The sequence below is a fragment of the Maylandia zebra genome, linkage group LG15, assembly GCF_041146795.1.
Source record: "Maylandia zebra isolate NMK-2024a linkage group LG15, Mzebra_GT3a, whole genome shotgun sequence".
NCBI lineage: Eukaryota > Metazoa > Chordata > Actinopteri > Cichliformes > Cichlidae > Maylandia > Maylandia zebra.
In genome coordinates this window covers 19,767,932-19,785,042 of record NC_135181.1, presented here as the reverse complement: position 1 = coordinate 19,785,042, position 17,111 = coordinate 19,767,932, and the positions used below count along the sequence as shown (strand labels likewise).

The 17,111-nt window shown below is 40.4% G+C and overlaps 1 protein-coding gene across 2 annotated transcripts in view; it reads left to right on the top strand.

Annotated features, from left to right (window-relative positions):
• The first annotated feature begins 4,156 nt into the window (after positions 1–4,156).
• Positions 4,157–17,111, top strand: part of trim67 (tripartite motif containing 67) — a 59,515-nt gene continuing 46,560 nt past the window's right edge. For both annotated transcript variants that reach the window (XM_076874060.1, XM_014409654.3), the window contains exon 1: positions 4,157–5,028. In XM_076874060.1, coding sequence (XP_076730175.1) covers positions 4,231–5,028 — 798 coding nt within the window. In that variant the 5' untranslated portion in view covers positions 4,157–4,230. The remainder of the gene's footprint in view (positions 5,029–17,111) is intronic.

The following is a 17,111-nucleotide window of genomic DNA, read 5'->3' as shown; positions in this document are numbered from 1 at the left end:
AAGAAAAATCTCCCATTCAACAGGAAGAAACCTCTGGCGCCATCTGCTGCCACTGGTCGGGGGTGATGGGGAAAGAAAGAGCAGAGAGACCGGACAAAAGGCAGACTAGGAGAGAGAGCTAGAGATGAATAATAAGTAATGATTAAATCCAGTAGTGGTGTATAAGGACACAGCGAGTGAAAGGAGACACGTGAAGAAGAAACGCTCAGTGCATCATGGGAAGCCCCCCCCCACCCAGCGTCCAACCGACCGTAACCCTAAAGGAAAAGTTTAAGCCCAAGCATTAAAGTAGAGAGGGTGTCTTGTCTCCCAGATGCAAAACTGAGTGCTGGTTTCATGGTAGAGATTCACAACACAGAAGCATTTTACTTCTGCTATGAAGGAATACAATTTATCTGCATAACATTTTCATTGTAACAATAAAGTAAAGCATCTAAAAGAAGCAGATGGTGTGTCACTGGGGGGAAAAAGTATCTTAACATGAATTGTAAAACAGTAAAAATGCCCGAGGGCATTTTTAAATGAAATGAAATGAAAGAAGTGTTGTTCTTGCTGTACTAAGTGAAACTGAGTGCAACACGGTATGGTGTATTTTCTCATCTTCTAATTTTGGCTGGCATGTTTGCTCAATAACTCAGCAGTGTTTCATCTTTTCCTTTTTTGTCCATGGTGCATAAAAGAAGCGCTCCCTATCAGCAACCTTTCCTTACAGCAAACGGTTTTACTTTTCATGTAAAACTGTAAAACTGTTTGCTGGGAGTCTTGTGAAAAACACAAGTTTAGATAATAATAATGGTACCCATTAGCATATAGTAATGTAAAGCAGATTAATGTAACAAATATTTAACATTAGTTGGTGTGAGCCTGCTTTAATAGAAAAGGCTTACAGTTACTACATTAATAAATCCCTCTGTGGTCTTTGCTGCCATTTTTAGATCATGTTCGCATCAAATCTCTCTTAAAAGAAATACTATTCAGTACATTAAGATTCAAAGGACTAATCATTTTTCTGCACAACCCCAGCCATTTGAATATATATACCTCTGTGATGCCATGTTATATAGATGTCGATATATACTGCATACTAGGTGTGTCTGCTGTTTTCAAACTTGTAGCTCCAAGGCATCAGGCAGCAGCTGTTGTTCACCTCCAAAAGATTTCTGCAGTTTCAACATGCTGATAACTGTGAAATGTGTGGTGCAGGTAGTTTAATAATCCTCATGCTCAGACTAGTATTTGCCAGACCAGTCATGATTTTTCTATATGACCCCATTCTACCTTATTTGATACACTTAGTGGAGGTCAAAAAGGATTGATTTTCTTAATGGATACAGAGAAGGGCTGGATTTATGTCAGCTGTATCTATTTTTCTGTGGTTATGCAAAACTAAAGCCTTATGGCATGTAAACTAAATTAAACCAAAAAAAATGAGTTGATCATTGGGTTACGCTACATTGCCCTCTTGTGGCCGTTAGAATTAGGGGGAATTAAATTAAAATATAGTTGATTTTATTATAACTCAGTTTTTGAGCTTCTTGGATCAAGTTTTGGCAGTCGAACCGTTTATGAACACAGCTCAACAGTTTAAGTGTTAAACTTTAGTTTCTGGACAACATCCTAAAATCCAACAGTGACAAAGTGTTCAAGAAACATCAGTGAACATAAATCTGTTTGACTGCTCTTCCTCCTGCAGTAAAGCCGGTCTGGTGGCACTACCGTAATGACGAGCAGTTCCTCCTCTTTCTGTTAAAGTGTTTCCCAACAGTCACAGAGTCAACGAAAACATGACAGCTGATATTTTTAGATGCGATTGAGCACATGATTGTTCTTTCTGCTTCACAGCTCATCTCATCATAATCACTGATGTGATCGAGGGCTCGAGGAAAGCCTCAGCTTAGGGAAGAGGCATCAGGCTGGTGGGATTATTTGAGGGAATTCAACCAGTCAAACTATAAGTGAATACAAAGCACGTAGTTCATGAGACGAACAGATAATAGTTTGCTTCTTTTTCAGTAAATGGTGTTGCGAAGATATTGATCTCAAAATTTCAGCTATTAAGTAAAATTTTGACCTGCTTATCTTAAAATTTTGAGATAACACAAAATGTTGATATTAAACCAAGAATTTTGACTTAGATCATTTTTTTTTCTTTTTAGTGGGGGAAACAAACTTCTGTAGTGACAAGTACAACCTTAACTATAAATCCTATATTAACATTTATATTAACAAAGGGTCAAGTAATGATTTCTAATATGAACTGGGTTGATTAACGTGAGCAGCCCACAGAGACCCTCAACTCTACAGTTCCTTTCTACAGAGATCTAAGTGTAATATTCCTACTGACTGTTACTGTACTGTGGTTGAAATAAGTGATAGCTCAAGTTTGAACTGAAGCAGCAGGCAGATTTCTTTCAGACACAGAAACCTGCTGTCCAAATTAAACAGCCAGATGTTTCCTTCAAGAGCTGGTGGGGGACAAAACTGAGATAAATGCTGAAATCGAATTTGTCAAATGTCCACAAACATAATATAAAAACTAATGTAGCTCTGTTGATAACATGAAAATGTGGAAATAAATTGAAACTGACGAAGGTGATTCCCACCCACTCATCCATCTTCTTCCACTCATCACAGTGAAGCTCGAGCCTCAGCTGCCACATAGCAAAACACGGGGGTGTTGCAGGGCTGACACAAAGAAACAACCACTCACATTCACCCCTACAGCTAATTTAGAATCACCAATCTACCTAACCCCACTAACTGCCTGTCTGAGTACCTGGAGAGGACCCACTCGGCATGAAAATTCCACACAGGAAGGTCTCAGGCAGATTGGATAGTGGATTCAAACCCCAAACCTTTTTGCTGTGAAACAACAGTGCGAACCACTTCTCCACTCTGCCGTCCAGGTCTGATAGCATGATTCCCACCAATGTGGTACAAAAAAGAATCTGATTTTTATATTTTAGTAATTAAAGCAAGTTATTCATCTTCTTAAAATTCAGCTCAGATTAATTTTACATTAAAAAATCTTTTATGACTGCAGTGTTGGAAGAACGCAGTGCTCGCCTTTTTTTCTTCCTTGGAGAACAAATGTGTAACTGAAGATCTATTTTTTAGAGTAAACATCCTCGTGATGGATTATGCTGGAGTGAGGTTCTCTTCGGTGATAGTTAAAGGTTATGCTTGGCAATGACACTGCAGGATGTTCCACATCTGCAGAGATCTCTGCTTTAACGTGGCTGTGCAGATGCCCGCTCTCATTTCACTGCAGAGCAGATCTGAAACCCAGGTAATGGGATGCTAATTGGGCTAATAAATGGAAAAGCTGTCCCAGTGTGTCGGATTAATCTTGCTCCCCAAAGGACTTCAGTCATGCCCGCTGTCTAGTCAATTAAATGTTTAGTTAACACAAAAGACTAATGGGAAAAAAACACAAAGGTTACCGGATCGAAGTGGCTTCAGATGGTCCCTCATCCATTTTGAGCCTGCATGGAAACTCCTATTAAACTTAGTTGAATCCATTTTTATTGATTGCATGTACTTCTGCTATCACGTTTGATTTGTTTCAGACTAACAGGCAGAACAAATGCAGAGTATAGAGGCAGTCACAATAAATGATCCGCTTCAGCATTATCATTTGACATAATGATAGCAGTTACTGTCCTTGTATACTGGCAGAAAGAAGCTCAGATGAAGAAAGTTTAAGTTTTTACCAGCTATAACACATTTAAGGAGCGATCCCCCCCCCCCCCCCCCCCCCCCCCTTTTTATTTCAATGTTTGCATTTTTTGGTAAAATACATAGAAAGACAGAAAGAAAGAAAGAAAGAAAGAAAGAAAGAAAGAAAGAAAGAAAGACTACAAAATTGCAGGGATTGAATCAAATTCTTCTTCTTATCATTTTCTATCTAGTAATCTTAGAAAATAAACCAATGTTGTGGACAAAATTAAGAAGAAAGAAGTGAATTACATAACTGAAGCGTTAGCTTAAATATGTCAAATCAAAGTAATTTGAGAAAAGGAGCAGAGATCCTCTTTACCAACCATAATAATCTAAAATATGTGGCGTTTCAAATCCTCCAAATTAGCTCGATCAGTCAACCCAGATCACAATCTCCGCCCCTCTTTACGCATGCGCAAAGTAGTGTGGGGAGCTGTCCAGTCACTCGGTGCTGGAGCGTTCTCGGAGAAGCAGCTTCCCCTCTCCGGTCCACCGACACAGACGGGAGCGATGGAGGAAGAGTTGAAATGCCCCGTTTGCGGGTCTCTCTTCAAGGACCCCATCCTGCTTCCGTGTTCCCACAACGTCTGCCTGGGATGCGCTCGGAACATCACCGTCCAGACCCCGGAGGGGGAGACCCCGGTGCAGAGCCGAGCCTCGGGCAGCTCTGACTACGACTACCTGGACATGGACAAGATGAGTCTGTACAGCGAGACGGACAGCGGATACGGCTCCTACACGCCGTGCCAGCTCAAGTCTCCAAACGGGGTGCGGGTGTTTCCGCCTGCGATCCCCCACCGACAGTGCACACTCACCTGTCCGCTGTGCCACCGGAGCGTCTCTCTGGACGAGCGGGGGCTCCGGGGTTTCCCTCGGAACCGGCTGCTGGAGGCCATCGTGGCGCGGTACCAACAGACCCGCGGCGCCTCCTCCTCATCTTCCAACGCGGTGAAGTGCCAGCTGTGCGACCGCAACCCGGTGGACGCGGCGGTGATGTGCGAGCAGTGCGACGTCTACTACTGCAACGCCTGCCAGCAGCGATGCCACCCGTCCCGCGGTCCCCTCGCCAAGCACCGACTGGTGCCGCCGCCAAACAAGGCGGCAGGAGCGGGGGCTAGCGGAGGCGGCGGTGGTCAGCAGCCGCCCGCCACCGCGCGGAAACCGGCGACGTGCGTGGATCACGAAGCGGAAAACTTCAGTATGTACTGCAGCAGCTGCAAGGCTCCCGTGTGCATGAAGTGTCTGGAGGAGGGAAAACACGCCAAGCACGACGTCAAACCGCTGGCCGTGATGTGGAAGCAACACAAAGTGAGTGGACACGCACTCACAACATCCACAGAGTCAAGGCCGTAAGGTTCTGTTAGTGCGCTCATACTAATAATTAGACTATTGAATCCCAAAGAGCTGATTCATTACTCTCTCTCTCTCTCTCTCTCTCTCTCTCTCTCTCTCTCTCTCACACACACACACACACACACACACACACACACACACACACACACACACACACACACACACACACACACACACACACAGAGGCTACCAGAGGCCATTACCCGAAGTGCCCTGAACTGATGATCAGCATCTCAAACATTTTCCTCTATCTATCTATCTATCTATCTATCTATCTATCTATCTATCTATCTATCTATCTATCTATCTATCTATCTATCTATCTATCTATCTATCTATCTATCTATCTATCTTTCTATCTATCTATCTATCTATCTATCTATCTATCTATCTATAAATGACTGCTTCATACTTCATCATGTTTTCCACAGAAACAGAAAACACTCATGTGTGATCCTGTGCTGAGTGTGTGTGTGTGTGAGTGTGTGGGAATAACTAAACGAAATAGCAGTGATTCATCAGAACATAATTACTGTAGGCGTCAAAGCCCAGTGTGCTTCTGTGTGCACTGTGTATGTGTGTGAATGCAACATGCGTCATCACATGAAGGGTCGCACAGCGTTACTGCCCCACATCTGCACTGCAATGTATATATATATATATGATGTGGATAGTGAGTGTAGGCAGAGGAGGTCATCGCTATTCCTCAGGCGCTGGGATGAAGAAGCTCAAGTCATGAGTTTAAATGTTTCCCTGTCTGTGGCTGGTTATAATCTGACAAGAGAGTGAATTATAAAGTAAATAATTAGCATATCTACACTTTTTAAAAACATATCTGTTGATGTGGAATAAATTTAAGGCAATTACTTCAGTCTGAAGGAAAATGTTTACATTTTAAAAAATCTCGACTTGTATATTTGAAAATTGTTCTTGAAAACATGACTGCTGACGATAGCTGATGATGTACTATATATCATGCTGGGTATCTCTAATGATATGGACTGGACAGAGTGTTATGATTGCAAGGATGCCACGTCATTTGGTGGAAATTCAATTTATCAACCTACAGAGGACTGAATTCAAAAACACCTCAGAAATCAAAGTGTAAAAATTAAGGTTAGTCCATTTTTTCAAAACTTGGTACTCAGATGCAGTAGTTTGTTGTCACAATGTGCTTATATATGCCCGACCCTTGTCAGGGCATGCTCCTAATGAGACAATGGATGGTGTCCTGGGGGATCTCATACCAGATCTGGGAGGCATCCCAGAGGTGTTCTGTTGGATTTAGGTCAGGGGAGTGTGGGGGTGAGTCAGTGGTATCAGTGCCTTAATTCTCCAGCATCTGCCTCCATATTTTCACATGAGGCATTGTCATGCACAGGTAAGAACCCAGGTCCCACTACACCCACAGTCTAGGGTCTGACAATGGGTCCAACAATTTTATTCCTAATATCTCTATAAGCCACAGAAAATCACTGACCCACCACCAAACTGGTCACGCTGAACAATGAACAAGCGTATTGTTTCCATGGCTTCTCCAGACCTTTGCTCATGATTAACCTGCCTCATGTGACACTGACTCTAACCAAATGAAAAACTAGTGAAGAAAAAATCAGAAATGATGAAGAGGTGGGTTGGCGGGCTGTCTCCTTGTTGCCCCACACCTAGTGATAATTTCATAACACCAAAAATGATTAGCAACCCTCTCTGCTACTCGATCAGATCAATATTCCAGACGTTTAACTGACTTGATGCTATACTCAGATTAAAACCAATTTCTTTCATTTTTTGAGAAGTGTATAAAAGAGGAATGGAAAATTCAGCTCTGAACGGTGAGGTCAATGTGGAAATATCGTTAACCTGTATTCTTTTTGATGGCCAGCAAGGGGAAACTCCGGTGGATGTTCTTGAAAGTCTAATTGTGTAAAAAATAGTCCCTTTTTTATGTCATCCGTGAACTAGTTTTTAATTTTCCTGATAATTTTACGGTCTCAGTCGGTAGTTTTAAGCCTTATTTAATACCACACGGTGATCATTTTGTAAATTCTAATCAATTTTTTGAGAAAAAGAGTAAAGCAGGATGTGATGTAGTGTGCAACAGGCTTGCAGCATGTTGTATTCTCAATTTCTCAGATAGATCCATATAAACAAGTCTCTGAAAACTCAAAAAAGAAATATTAAATAAGTATAAGAATGAAGAAAATGCAATTAACCCAAGACAGCAGTCAAACTCATGTTTATTTTCTTCTGCAAATTAGCAAATCTAAATATAGTTTTAGTTGAACATGTGAAAATATTTTTTTGAGATGTTATGTTCTAAGTAGAAGGCATTGTATACATTTTTGTTGTTCAAATTTAGATGATGAGGATGTAAACCCGAGGGGGTAGGGCTAAATAAGTATATACTTCTGCCTACTCCTTTTCAAACAACTGTATGGAATGATTTTATGAAATGTTGGTGAATGTATATGTTTGAAATAAAAAAGAACTGAACTGAAAACCAAAATAACAAACTTCAAGCTTCAAAATGTGTGGCATGGTGTCTACATGTGTCTTTAATATAGTATTTTTTGTTTTGACTAAATGAAAAATTTAAATGGCTTGCTCTACCTCTGCCTAAACATTTATTTTTGAAATCTCTAAACCCATTTTGTGTTTTTCCTTTAAACATGTACTGTAAATGCAATAAGTCTACTTTATAGTTGTTTTTGTCCATTTGATAAGCAAATATGTTGAATAAGCAAAGAAATGGATGGATAGATGGAATTAAATGATTAGGATGTTGGTGATTTTTCTTTGGCTTTGGCTAAAACGTTTTTTGAATTTTGTTTTTTTCGGGGAGGAGAACAATTCCTCTATAGTGTAAAAACCCTGCTTTGCTGTACAGCAATCCATTAGGGATTGTTGGATTTGTAAGGCAGGATACAGAAAGCAGACTGAGATTACAATGTTTGTTATCTTAACTTTAGTTTCTGCAAATATTTGTAACTGTATCAGAAAAATTGAGCAATTTCTTATGTACAAACTGCAAATAAACAATGCATGGCTTTGCACCAAATCCTCATCCAGCAACCTTCTCAAACCTCTGCTCAGCATTGCTACAAACACCCAGTGGTGCCATCGCCAGATCTCAAGTGATGGTGGTGAGTTTTCCCTCTTTAGCCTGTGGACTTAAGGCAACATGGAGTATTATCGATCAATGGTTTCTCGTTAACTTAGTGGAGGTCTTATCATATTTCTTTATGAACGTGGTAAAACTGATTCTAATCCAAACAACTGATGCAGTTAGACAGTAAACCAAATTTGGTTTTGCATGTAAATCTAAAGTTTTGAAACTTAAGAAAAAAAATAGACAATTTTGGACTTTTGCATCACATTTTCCTCCTAGACATTAGGGTCCGAATGTGATTCAAACAGATCATGTTTGCAGTAATTCAGAACTTCTTGTTAGTGAAAAATGCAGTGGAGGACATTGAACTTGGCTTGTAATAATTTGGATAGTCGTCTTCATCTTATGTGAGTAAAACTTTCATTCATTCTACAATCAGAAGGGACAAGGTTTGGCTAAAAACCTACAACACTGTTCCTTATCCAAATTCATCCCTGCCTGCCAAAAAAAAGGAGGAACAAACCCGCCTGCTGGTTTCATTAATGGATGATTAAACTGATTTATGATTATTTCATTTCCTAATGACATTTTTCATTAATTTCAAAATCCAGGGTTGAGGTCGACTCAGGTTCATTCCTCTCGGGCTACGCGGTGACGTGACTTTGTAAACTCTAAACGATAGTGCTGTCTGTTATAGTTCATGTATCGTCATTATTTTTTAAAATTGTTTTTGAAGAAATGTTGGATTTGTTAATACGTGAGTCAAAATGTTTAGTCTTATAGTTATCACCATTATGATAATTATCATTATGGTAAAAAAAAGGCCTCAGGGTCTGGAAGTAAAGGAGTTTTAAGAAAATGTTTTAGCTACTTTTAAAGGCCCATAACGCGTTGAATGTTTATCCAGCCCGTGTCTCCTTTTAGATTTCAGCTTGCTTTCTGTTAGTAATAGAACATTTCATCCTCGCACTCCGATTTCATTTGTGTAAACTAAAAGCCATTTTTGCCTCTCTCCTGCTAAGTGGGTCATTGGGACTAATCTCTCAGTCTGCCTCTTGTGTTTTTTATGTGATTTGAAGCCTCCAGACATTCCATTCATCATTTATCCGCCACACATCTCTTCGCCTCTTCTTGGCTTTCACTCATCTCTCACCTTCTCCTGTATCCCTCACTTTACCTCTTCATCTCTGTATCTTATTTACACTCTCCCCTCCCCCTCATTTACCTTCCCCTACCTCGTCTCGTCCTTCCTCCATCTTTCTCTCTATCGTCCTATCCCATAAATAAACCGTGAAAATCCCATCAGACTACGGGAGTGAGAGGGGGTGTCGATAAGTGACGAGCGGCGTATGAATAAGAGATGGCCACCACTTAGTTAATACGGTGTCCTTCACGTTGAAGGAGATCGATGACTGGCTGTCGTCCTCTCTCTCGGTCCACACGTGAGCAGGGAACAAGCAGCGTCTTGTGCGTCTTTGTTGCAGACCTGAAATGGCTGTTGAGTGTTGAAGTGTCGCTCAGTGAGGTCAGTACCGTAGAGTGGGCTTTTGTTCTGGCATAATTTTTCCTCCTCATCTGTTTTGTTTCAGTGGGCATATCTTGATCTGGTTGCCATCCTGCTTCCTACCATCCTTCATCTCTTTCTCTTTCCGGTCTTCTTCTTATTCACATGGTTTCTCTTTCTGTGCACCATAAGGACAGTGGGCGTTATGAAAAAAAAGAGAGCTTTCCTGAGGAAATTAGCCGTCTGTTGTAGACAAATTGATCGATTAACTGAAGTGTCGTGCTTTGCATGCAAGTCTGTCTGCAGTGGCTTACATGATATTGAACAAAAAACAACTGAGGCGATCATGCAACCAATTTTGTACTTGCCAAATTTAAAAGCTGAATATTAAACGTATTATAAATGTATTATATAATAATGTGGGCAGCACAGTGGCATGGTGGTACGGTGGTTAGCACTATTGCCTCACAGCAAGAAGGTCCTGAGTTCAATTCCACCATCAGGGTCTTTCTGTGTGGAGATTGCATGTTCTCCCCGTGTTTGTGTGGGTTCTCCCCGGGTACTCAGTCCAAAGACTTGCACTTAGTGGGCATAGGTTAATTGAAAAATCTAAATTGCCCATAGGTGTGAATGGTTGTCTGTCCCTATGTGTTAGCGGTGTACCCCGCCTCTCGCCCTATGACAGCTGGGATAGGCTCCAGCACCCCCCGTGACCCTGAAAAGGACAAGCGGAAGCGAATGGATGGACTGATATATAATAATGCACTGATCTTTTAGAAACTAGTCATAAACCACTAATAATAGCAAGTTTTGAGTTGTTCTGTGATTTACCTTCTGGAGCAGTGCTAACCCTCCAACATGGAAGGAACGTTTCCTGGAATGATAAGTCTCGATTTCTGCTGCAGCATTTGACTAGTATGGTCAGAATTTGGTGTGAACAGCATGAAAGCAATCCATCCTGAATCCATCCTACCTTGCATCAGTGGTTCAGGCTGGTGTAGGTGGTGCAGTGGTGTGAGGGATATTTTCTTGGCACAATTTGGGCCCCTAAGTACCAACTGAACATCGTTTAAACTGCAGAGCTGAGCTGAGTATCTCTGCTAACCATGGTCCAGCACTTTATGACCACTGCGTGTCCGTTTTCTGTTAGCTGCTTCCAGCAGGATAATGCAACATGTCGCAAAGGTCAGATCATCTCAAAGTGAAGATGACAGTGAGTTCACTGAACTCAAATAGCCTCCACAGTCACCGGATCTCCAGGGATATGGTGGAACGGAATATACAACATAATATATACATTTTTCTAAACTGCAAAAAGAAAAAGTCATTCATTTTCTAACTAGTAAACCTAAACTAGTCAGATGATAGGATTGCTTTTTGGATCAATAATCCTGCTCCACTGGGGTTTAAAGACCCCCCTTGCTAGTCCAGTGCAACCGAAGCTAAATACAGATGGACTGCCTGTCAGTTTATATGTGTCATTTGTAGTTGCACAGATGTGTCTTAGGCAAAAATACAATGAACAGAATAGCTGAAATGATTAAGGTTGGATGGATGAGTTGTAAATTGTGAGTAACTCTATGTCACATGACCAAATTCCTTAGGGGGGTGAACGTTTGGATTTGTGCTTTTTGCTTTAGTATTCATAGCGCAGCTACATTTTTTATGTGTTTGCAGCATATATGCATTTAAAGCTTTCATAAATCCCGCAGTTTATCGTGTAGAGAGGAAGCCAAGAAAAACAATTATTGGATCATGATTGTGTTTGTTGTAAATCAAACAGTAAGTACATCAAGCAGCAGCCTCAGGGGGTGACTATCCCACTGCTACATACTCACACACATATTGACACGCATTCAGAAAGCATAAATATGCATAAGTGAAGCGGATGAACTTTAGCTGAGGGAATGCAGGGAAGACACACTGATCCAGTTTCCTCTCATCATTCAAGCAGAAAACACACTCATGCATGCTCATATGTGTGTGTGTGTATGTGTGGGTTTTTACGCGTAACTGTGACCTAGCTGAGTCCAGTAAAGAGCAGCTCGGGTGCTGGGGTTAATTATATAAAAAATAACAGAAATGCAGGCTTAGTGGTTCTTTTGTTGTGTGTAAGTTTTAGCCTTGCAGTGTTGTCTGGAGATCATTTTACATTTTAAAAGGGAACAGGGAGCTAAATATTTTTCACTATGATAAAAAAATCTATGTTTTTGTGTCTATTCCACATAATATTCTTTGTAAGGAATAAAAACTGCAATTACACTGACTCCGTGTCTGAATTTAAAGTATGTTGAGTATTTACTTCACATTTAAGAGCTACACTGCTATGTGTATAAGTAATTACAGCAATAATTCTACAAGGTATGATGTTTAGTTTTTGGCATGTGAGAGTTTAGTGATATGGCAGGTTTTATAGATATTGATGCCATAAAATGATGCGATTTTATATTGTAGCCTTCTTTAACTGATTTCTCTAATGGCTTCGTTTACAAATACTCCAAAGGTGAATCAGAGAAAAAGCATGTTTGCAGCCTGTATGATTGGTGAATGCTTTTAAACTCACTCACTCGGGTTTTTGTTAAGGCTTAGGGGCATGAGTGCTTTGACTGACAGGTGTGCCGAGTCAAGCAGCGGTAAAAAAAACCCCCAAAAAACAGATGTCTGCTAAAATTCACCTCAGTTAATTAAAGTCAATGAACTGGATTTCTTGACCACATTTGTTGTGTTGTCCCCTTTTTGAGTATTTTCAGATACTCCAGACAATCCACGATGATCAGTAAAATCCTAGTATTTTCTTGATGTGTAACTTGGTACTAATTAGCTGTTATGTCTTACGTCTGTATAGTTTATGGATGTGGCTAAGCTGCAAGCTCATAGCTTAAGGCTTTATCCTCTCATACAAATCACTCCTGGGTGCAAAAGGGCTTTTCAAACACTAAAAGCAATGTAAATTTGCATTAAAGTGAAAGCCAAAAGGTGGCTCAAATATCTCTACAACAACTGTAATATTTCCTCAACTTCAAAGTGATATTTATGTAGCTTTAGCGTAACTTTAAATATCTTCAGGAGGAAAGAAGAGCAAGAGTTTGCGGGGATTCCTACACGATGCATCCATTAAAAGATGCCTCTCAGCATTTATACTGGATTTATAAGAGATATTACTAATTAGATCTATGTAATTTGCAATCTTGCCAACCTCAGCATTTTGCTAGGTGATTGCTCCAAAGCACAAATCTACAGTATTGTCTTTCCTCAGTTATGGTTGGATATATCCATGTATGAAGCAGGACACAAGTAGTCTATACAAGCAGGACATGGTTGTATAGACTTAACATTTGGATAAACTGCCCATGTTAGTGCATGCTCTGCATGTGCAGAAAGGTTAGATATAATAATTTAGTAGAGACAGGGTTGCAAAGAGTTGGATTTACACTGTAAATCATATAGTTTGCTTTTCAGTGTTTGATTGTTGCTTCGCAGCATTCCCAGCTTATCAGCTGCAGTCTGGACAGTCTGCCATCTTTTACTGTCTTTTAGAAATTACAAAACGACTGTATGGATTAGTGTGTCTGTCAGGTACTTAAACAAAATGGTATTTTGCTTGTCTGCCTCATCTGTAGCTGCATTTTTCCTCTAGTGTGGGCTTGCTTCTTTCTCTATGCTGGCAAGGAAGTTCTTATCACAATAACTTCATTGTTCTTGAGATGTTAAGATGTCTTCTTCAATGCACAGGGAGTCTCTTGGAAAATATCGGTGTAATTGATGTGGGCTCTTTATGTACAACTGAGATTTCATCGCTCCCTTGGCATTGTGAGCAGTTAAAAAAATCTGCCTCCCCTTACAGTTCACTGGATTTTTATTTTAAATGGCATGCTACTGGGACTTGTTTAAAACCTTTTAGATCTCAAGTGTGAAGCTTTAGAAGGTGAAACAGTATTCTGTTATTGTTTAGTCAGTTATACTGTTTGCAATTATGCTGCTTTACATTTTTAAGATTATGTTTTTGCACTGCATTAATTTCATTAAAATGTATGTTTCTGTCATCATCTGCTGAATATGTCAGAAAAAAAAAGCGTTCGGTCTTAAGTTGTTGTTATTGTTTACAGCCCAATTTTATCAAACCGCTGCCTTCACACACATGGATTTAAACCTTTAGCTTTTTAAATCGTATTAAAAATAGAAAAGCTGTTCTGAACACATTATTCACCAAAACGTTTTTCAGTGATTGCAACTTCCATTTTTAAGGTTAAAAAAAGAATAAGTGCTGGCTGATTCATGAACAAATGACTGTTTTTAAGTAGCAGTTGATGAGAACAGAATCTGTTCTCTCAAGCATCTGACATTCATGTTCATAAATAAAAAAAACCTTTTACCCAATAATTGTTGCAGGGAGCAAAAGAGGAAGTAAGGTGACTGCTCTAGAGCAGCAAAGCCCTCAACAGAGGGATGTCGGGGTGGATGGATGGATCAACGGACCAGTCAAGATTGTTTTATTTAGTTTTAAAAGCATGACTAGACTAGACTAGAATAGACCTTTATTCTCATTGTACATGTACAACAAAATTGTGGGTGTTCCACACCAACTGTACCGGAATAAACTATGAATAGTAGACAGCAATAAATAGCAAACAGGAGAAATATATGCAATCAAGAGAAAGGCACACATTAGAGAACAAGCTGGAAGTTGTGCAAAGAAAAGACTCGGTCTGAATAGAGTCTGTGTATGAGTGGCCGGAGTTATGAGGGTTACTCAGACCATGGCTTAGATTGGTGAGGTGGGTGGGCAGGGGTAGGGTGTGGGGGGATAGTGTTTGACAGTCCGAGTGGCCCAGGGGAAGAAGCTGTTAGTGAGTCTGGAGGTGTGGGACCTGATTGACCTGCGACGCCGAGCAGAGGCGGGTCAAACGGTGGTGGACGGGTGCGAGGGGTCACCTGAGATGTCCCTGGTTTTCCTGAGACAGTGGACAGGAACTGTTCTCAGTTGTGGCCCCTGTGTACCAAACACCCAGGCTGTAGGAGAGTAAACTCTCCACTGAGGAGAAGTTGAATGCCAGCAGCAGCTTCTGATCCAGGATCCTGGACCTCTTTACCAGGATGTTGGTGTTGTGGGTCCCGGTGAGACTGGTGGAGATGTGGGTGCCCAGAAACCTGAAGGTGGAGACAGATTCTACCCTGTCTCCATTTGTGATGAGAAGAGAGTGGACCAGTCTGTGCCTCCTCAAATCTTTCTTTTGTTATAAGGATGTTCAGCTTCAGGTTCAGGTAACGTACAGTAAGCAGCTAAAAAGGGTTGGTGGGGAAACAGCTGCACAGTAACCTTAATCAAATGTTTATTCTTATCTTTCAGGAATCATTTGAATTTTCTCTCTAGCCTGAAATGATTGAGGAGATCATTATTTGCTAGACTTACTGTCTTATTTTCCCGCAAAGTGAAGAAAGTATGGACAGTGCCAGTGTGATGGGGGAAGTTTGAAAGGTTTCCAAAAGCCAGAATTTAAGACACATCAAAAGAAATAAAAAATGTCAGCAGAAACATTAAAAAAAATGAAAGTGGAACATTTTTCACTTCTACTGCTAATTCCTGACCAAGGGGGTGAGATCTGAACCACTGCCAAATGTTTGGTGGTTTGTTTGGCTTCCAGCTGCTAAGCTTATTTTCAGAATGCTTTTTAGACCTTTTTTGCTTTTGTAGTTTTACTCTTTGGCTTTTCTGAGGCTGGTGGTGCATATGCCAACTGTAAGTAAGCACAAATAGGCACTGGAGATCTTAAAGCTGCTTAAAATTGTACTTTAGCATTACACAGTGTGTAGTGACAAAATCAGAGGAGCAGTGGGTGCGTGGCCAACTGCAAATGATGATGTAGATTTATTCTGCTGTAGTAACACCACTGATATCACCATGATTGACAATGCAAACAGTTGGTCTGTGCAACCACAAACACTTTCTCCTCTGGAACATCTGCAATATGTTGTATTACATTGCAGGTCTGCTGCATCATCCATACATCAGCATAATATCTGAGAATATAACTGACTCGTGTTTGTGTCGGTGGGAGTTTGTGATGACCCTCGCATCTGGAAACCTCATCAGTGCCTGGTTTAATATTGAGAAGCTTCAGACTGAATAACTTCAGAATTGTGACACAGTTCAGAAATGAGTCACTAGGAAAGAATAAAAGCATATTGTGTTGTTGCATTTATATGTGTTATTACAGATTATCTACGGGCATCAATCATTAACATTCAAGAGCAGATTTTAAAAGCATCTCCAGTTTATACCCTGATTTTCCTCCTCTCATCAGAATTCTCAGTTACTCTCATGTTACATCATTTAATAACTGGCAGTAAACACTTTATCTCGCTTGTTTTCCGTCTGCCAGGATGCTGACAAAACATTTTGACAAGCACGTCGCTGTCAGAGATGCCGGCTGCCTGTTTATTGTAACATATGTCGTATTTTGTGGGGCTTTTCACTCTCTGCATTTATAGTTGTACTGCACTTACTGAATGTTTGCAAGATCTTAAAAGCAAGCATATTATACACCACTCATAAAAACTGTAGGGATTAGTATGAGAGCGCACACTAGATCTCTTATAATGATACAGTTGGAGGACATTTGAGCTATAACAGAGTTTCAATTTCAGTTACCTTTCTGATACACTATTCATTTATAAGTGAGAGACCATAGAGGGGAGACTCTTTTTGCCATGACTGATGCCAACAGAGAAAGGACGTTATCACATTTTGTTAAACTAATATCTAATAAATTTCCTTTTTAGTGCTGATGACTTCTTAGAAAAAATGCTTCAAACCTAAACTAAAATAAAACGATACAAGAAGCCCTAAATTTTCTAAATGAGGTAGAGAGTCAGTAGGTAATTTCATTAAACATCTAAGCTAAAATAAAGTTTAAAAAATGTGTATGGATTTTAAGGATGATGCTAGGTGTTAAACCTATTAGTCCTGGGTGTAAGAAAAAGCTGCTAACCTCACACGCTGCCACTTTACAAAATGACAGAGCTTTTCTTAATGTGACACTGAGTGTCTAATGTTTAACACACCTTATAAATCTGAATCAGTGTCTCAGGCTCAGTTACAAGAGTTTAGTTTAGGCAGCAGAAAGAATTGCTTTCTTCTGTTGGAGATGCTGATGAGATAATTCAATGAGAGTGAGCACAGATCTGTGCCGACTGGCCGTGTCTGACTAACCTCATTCGCGATGGCAGCTCGCCGACCATGACAGGTCAGATCTGCTTGTCTCTTACCTCAGGCTCAACAGCACTAACACACACATACACACACACACTTGTAGTACAGTACATATCAGGACATTGCAGTGATTTATAGTAACGCCTAAAATGATAAGTTTAGCCTTACCCAGAGAACCATTTGAAGAGGAATCTCAATAAAACCTACCACTCATT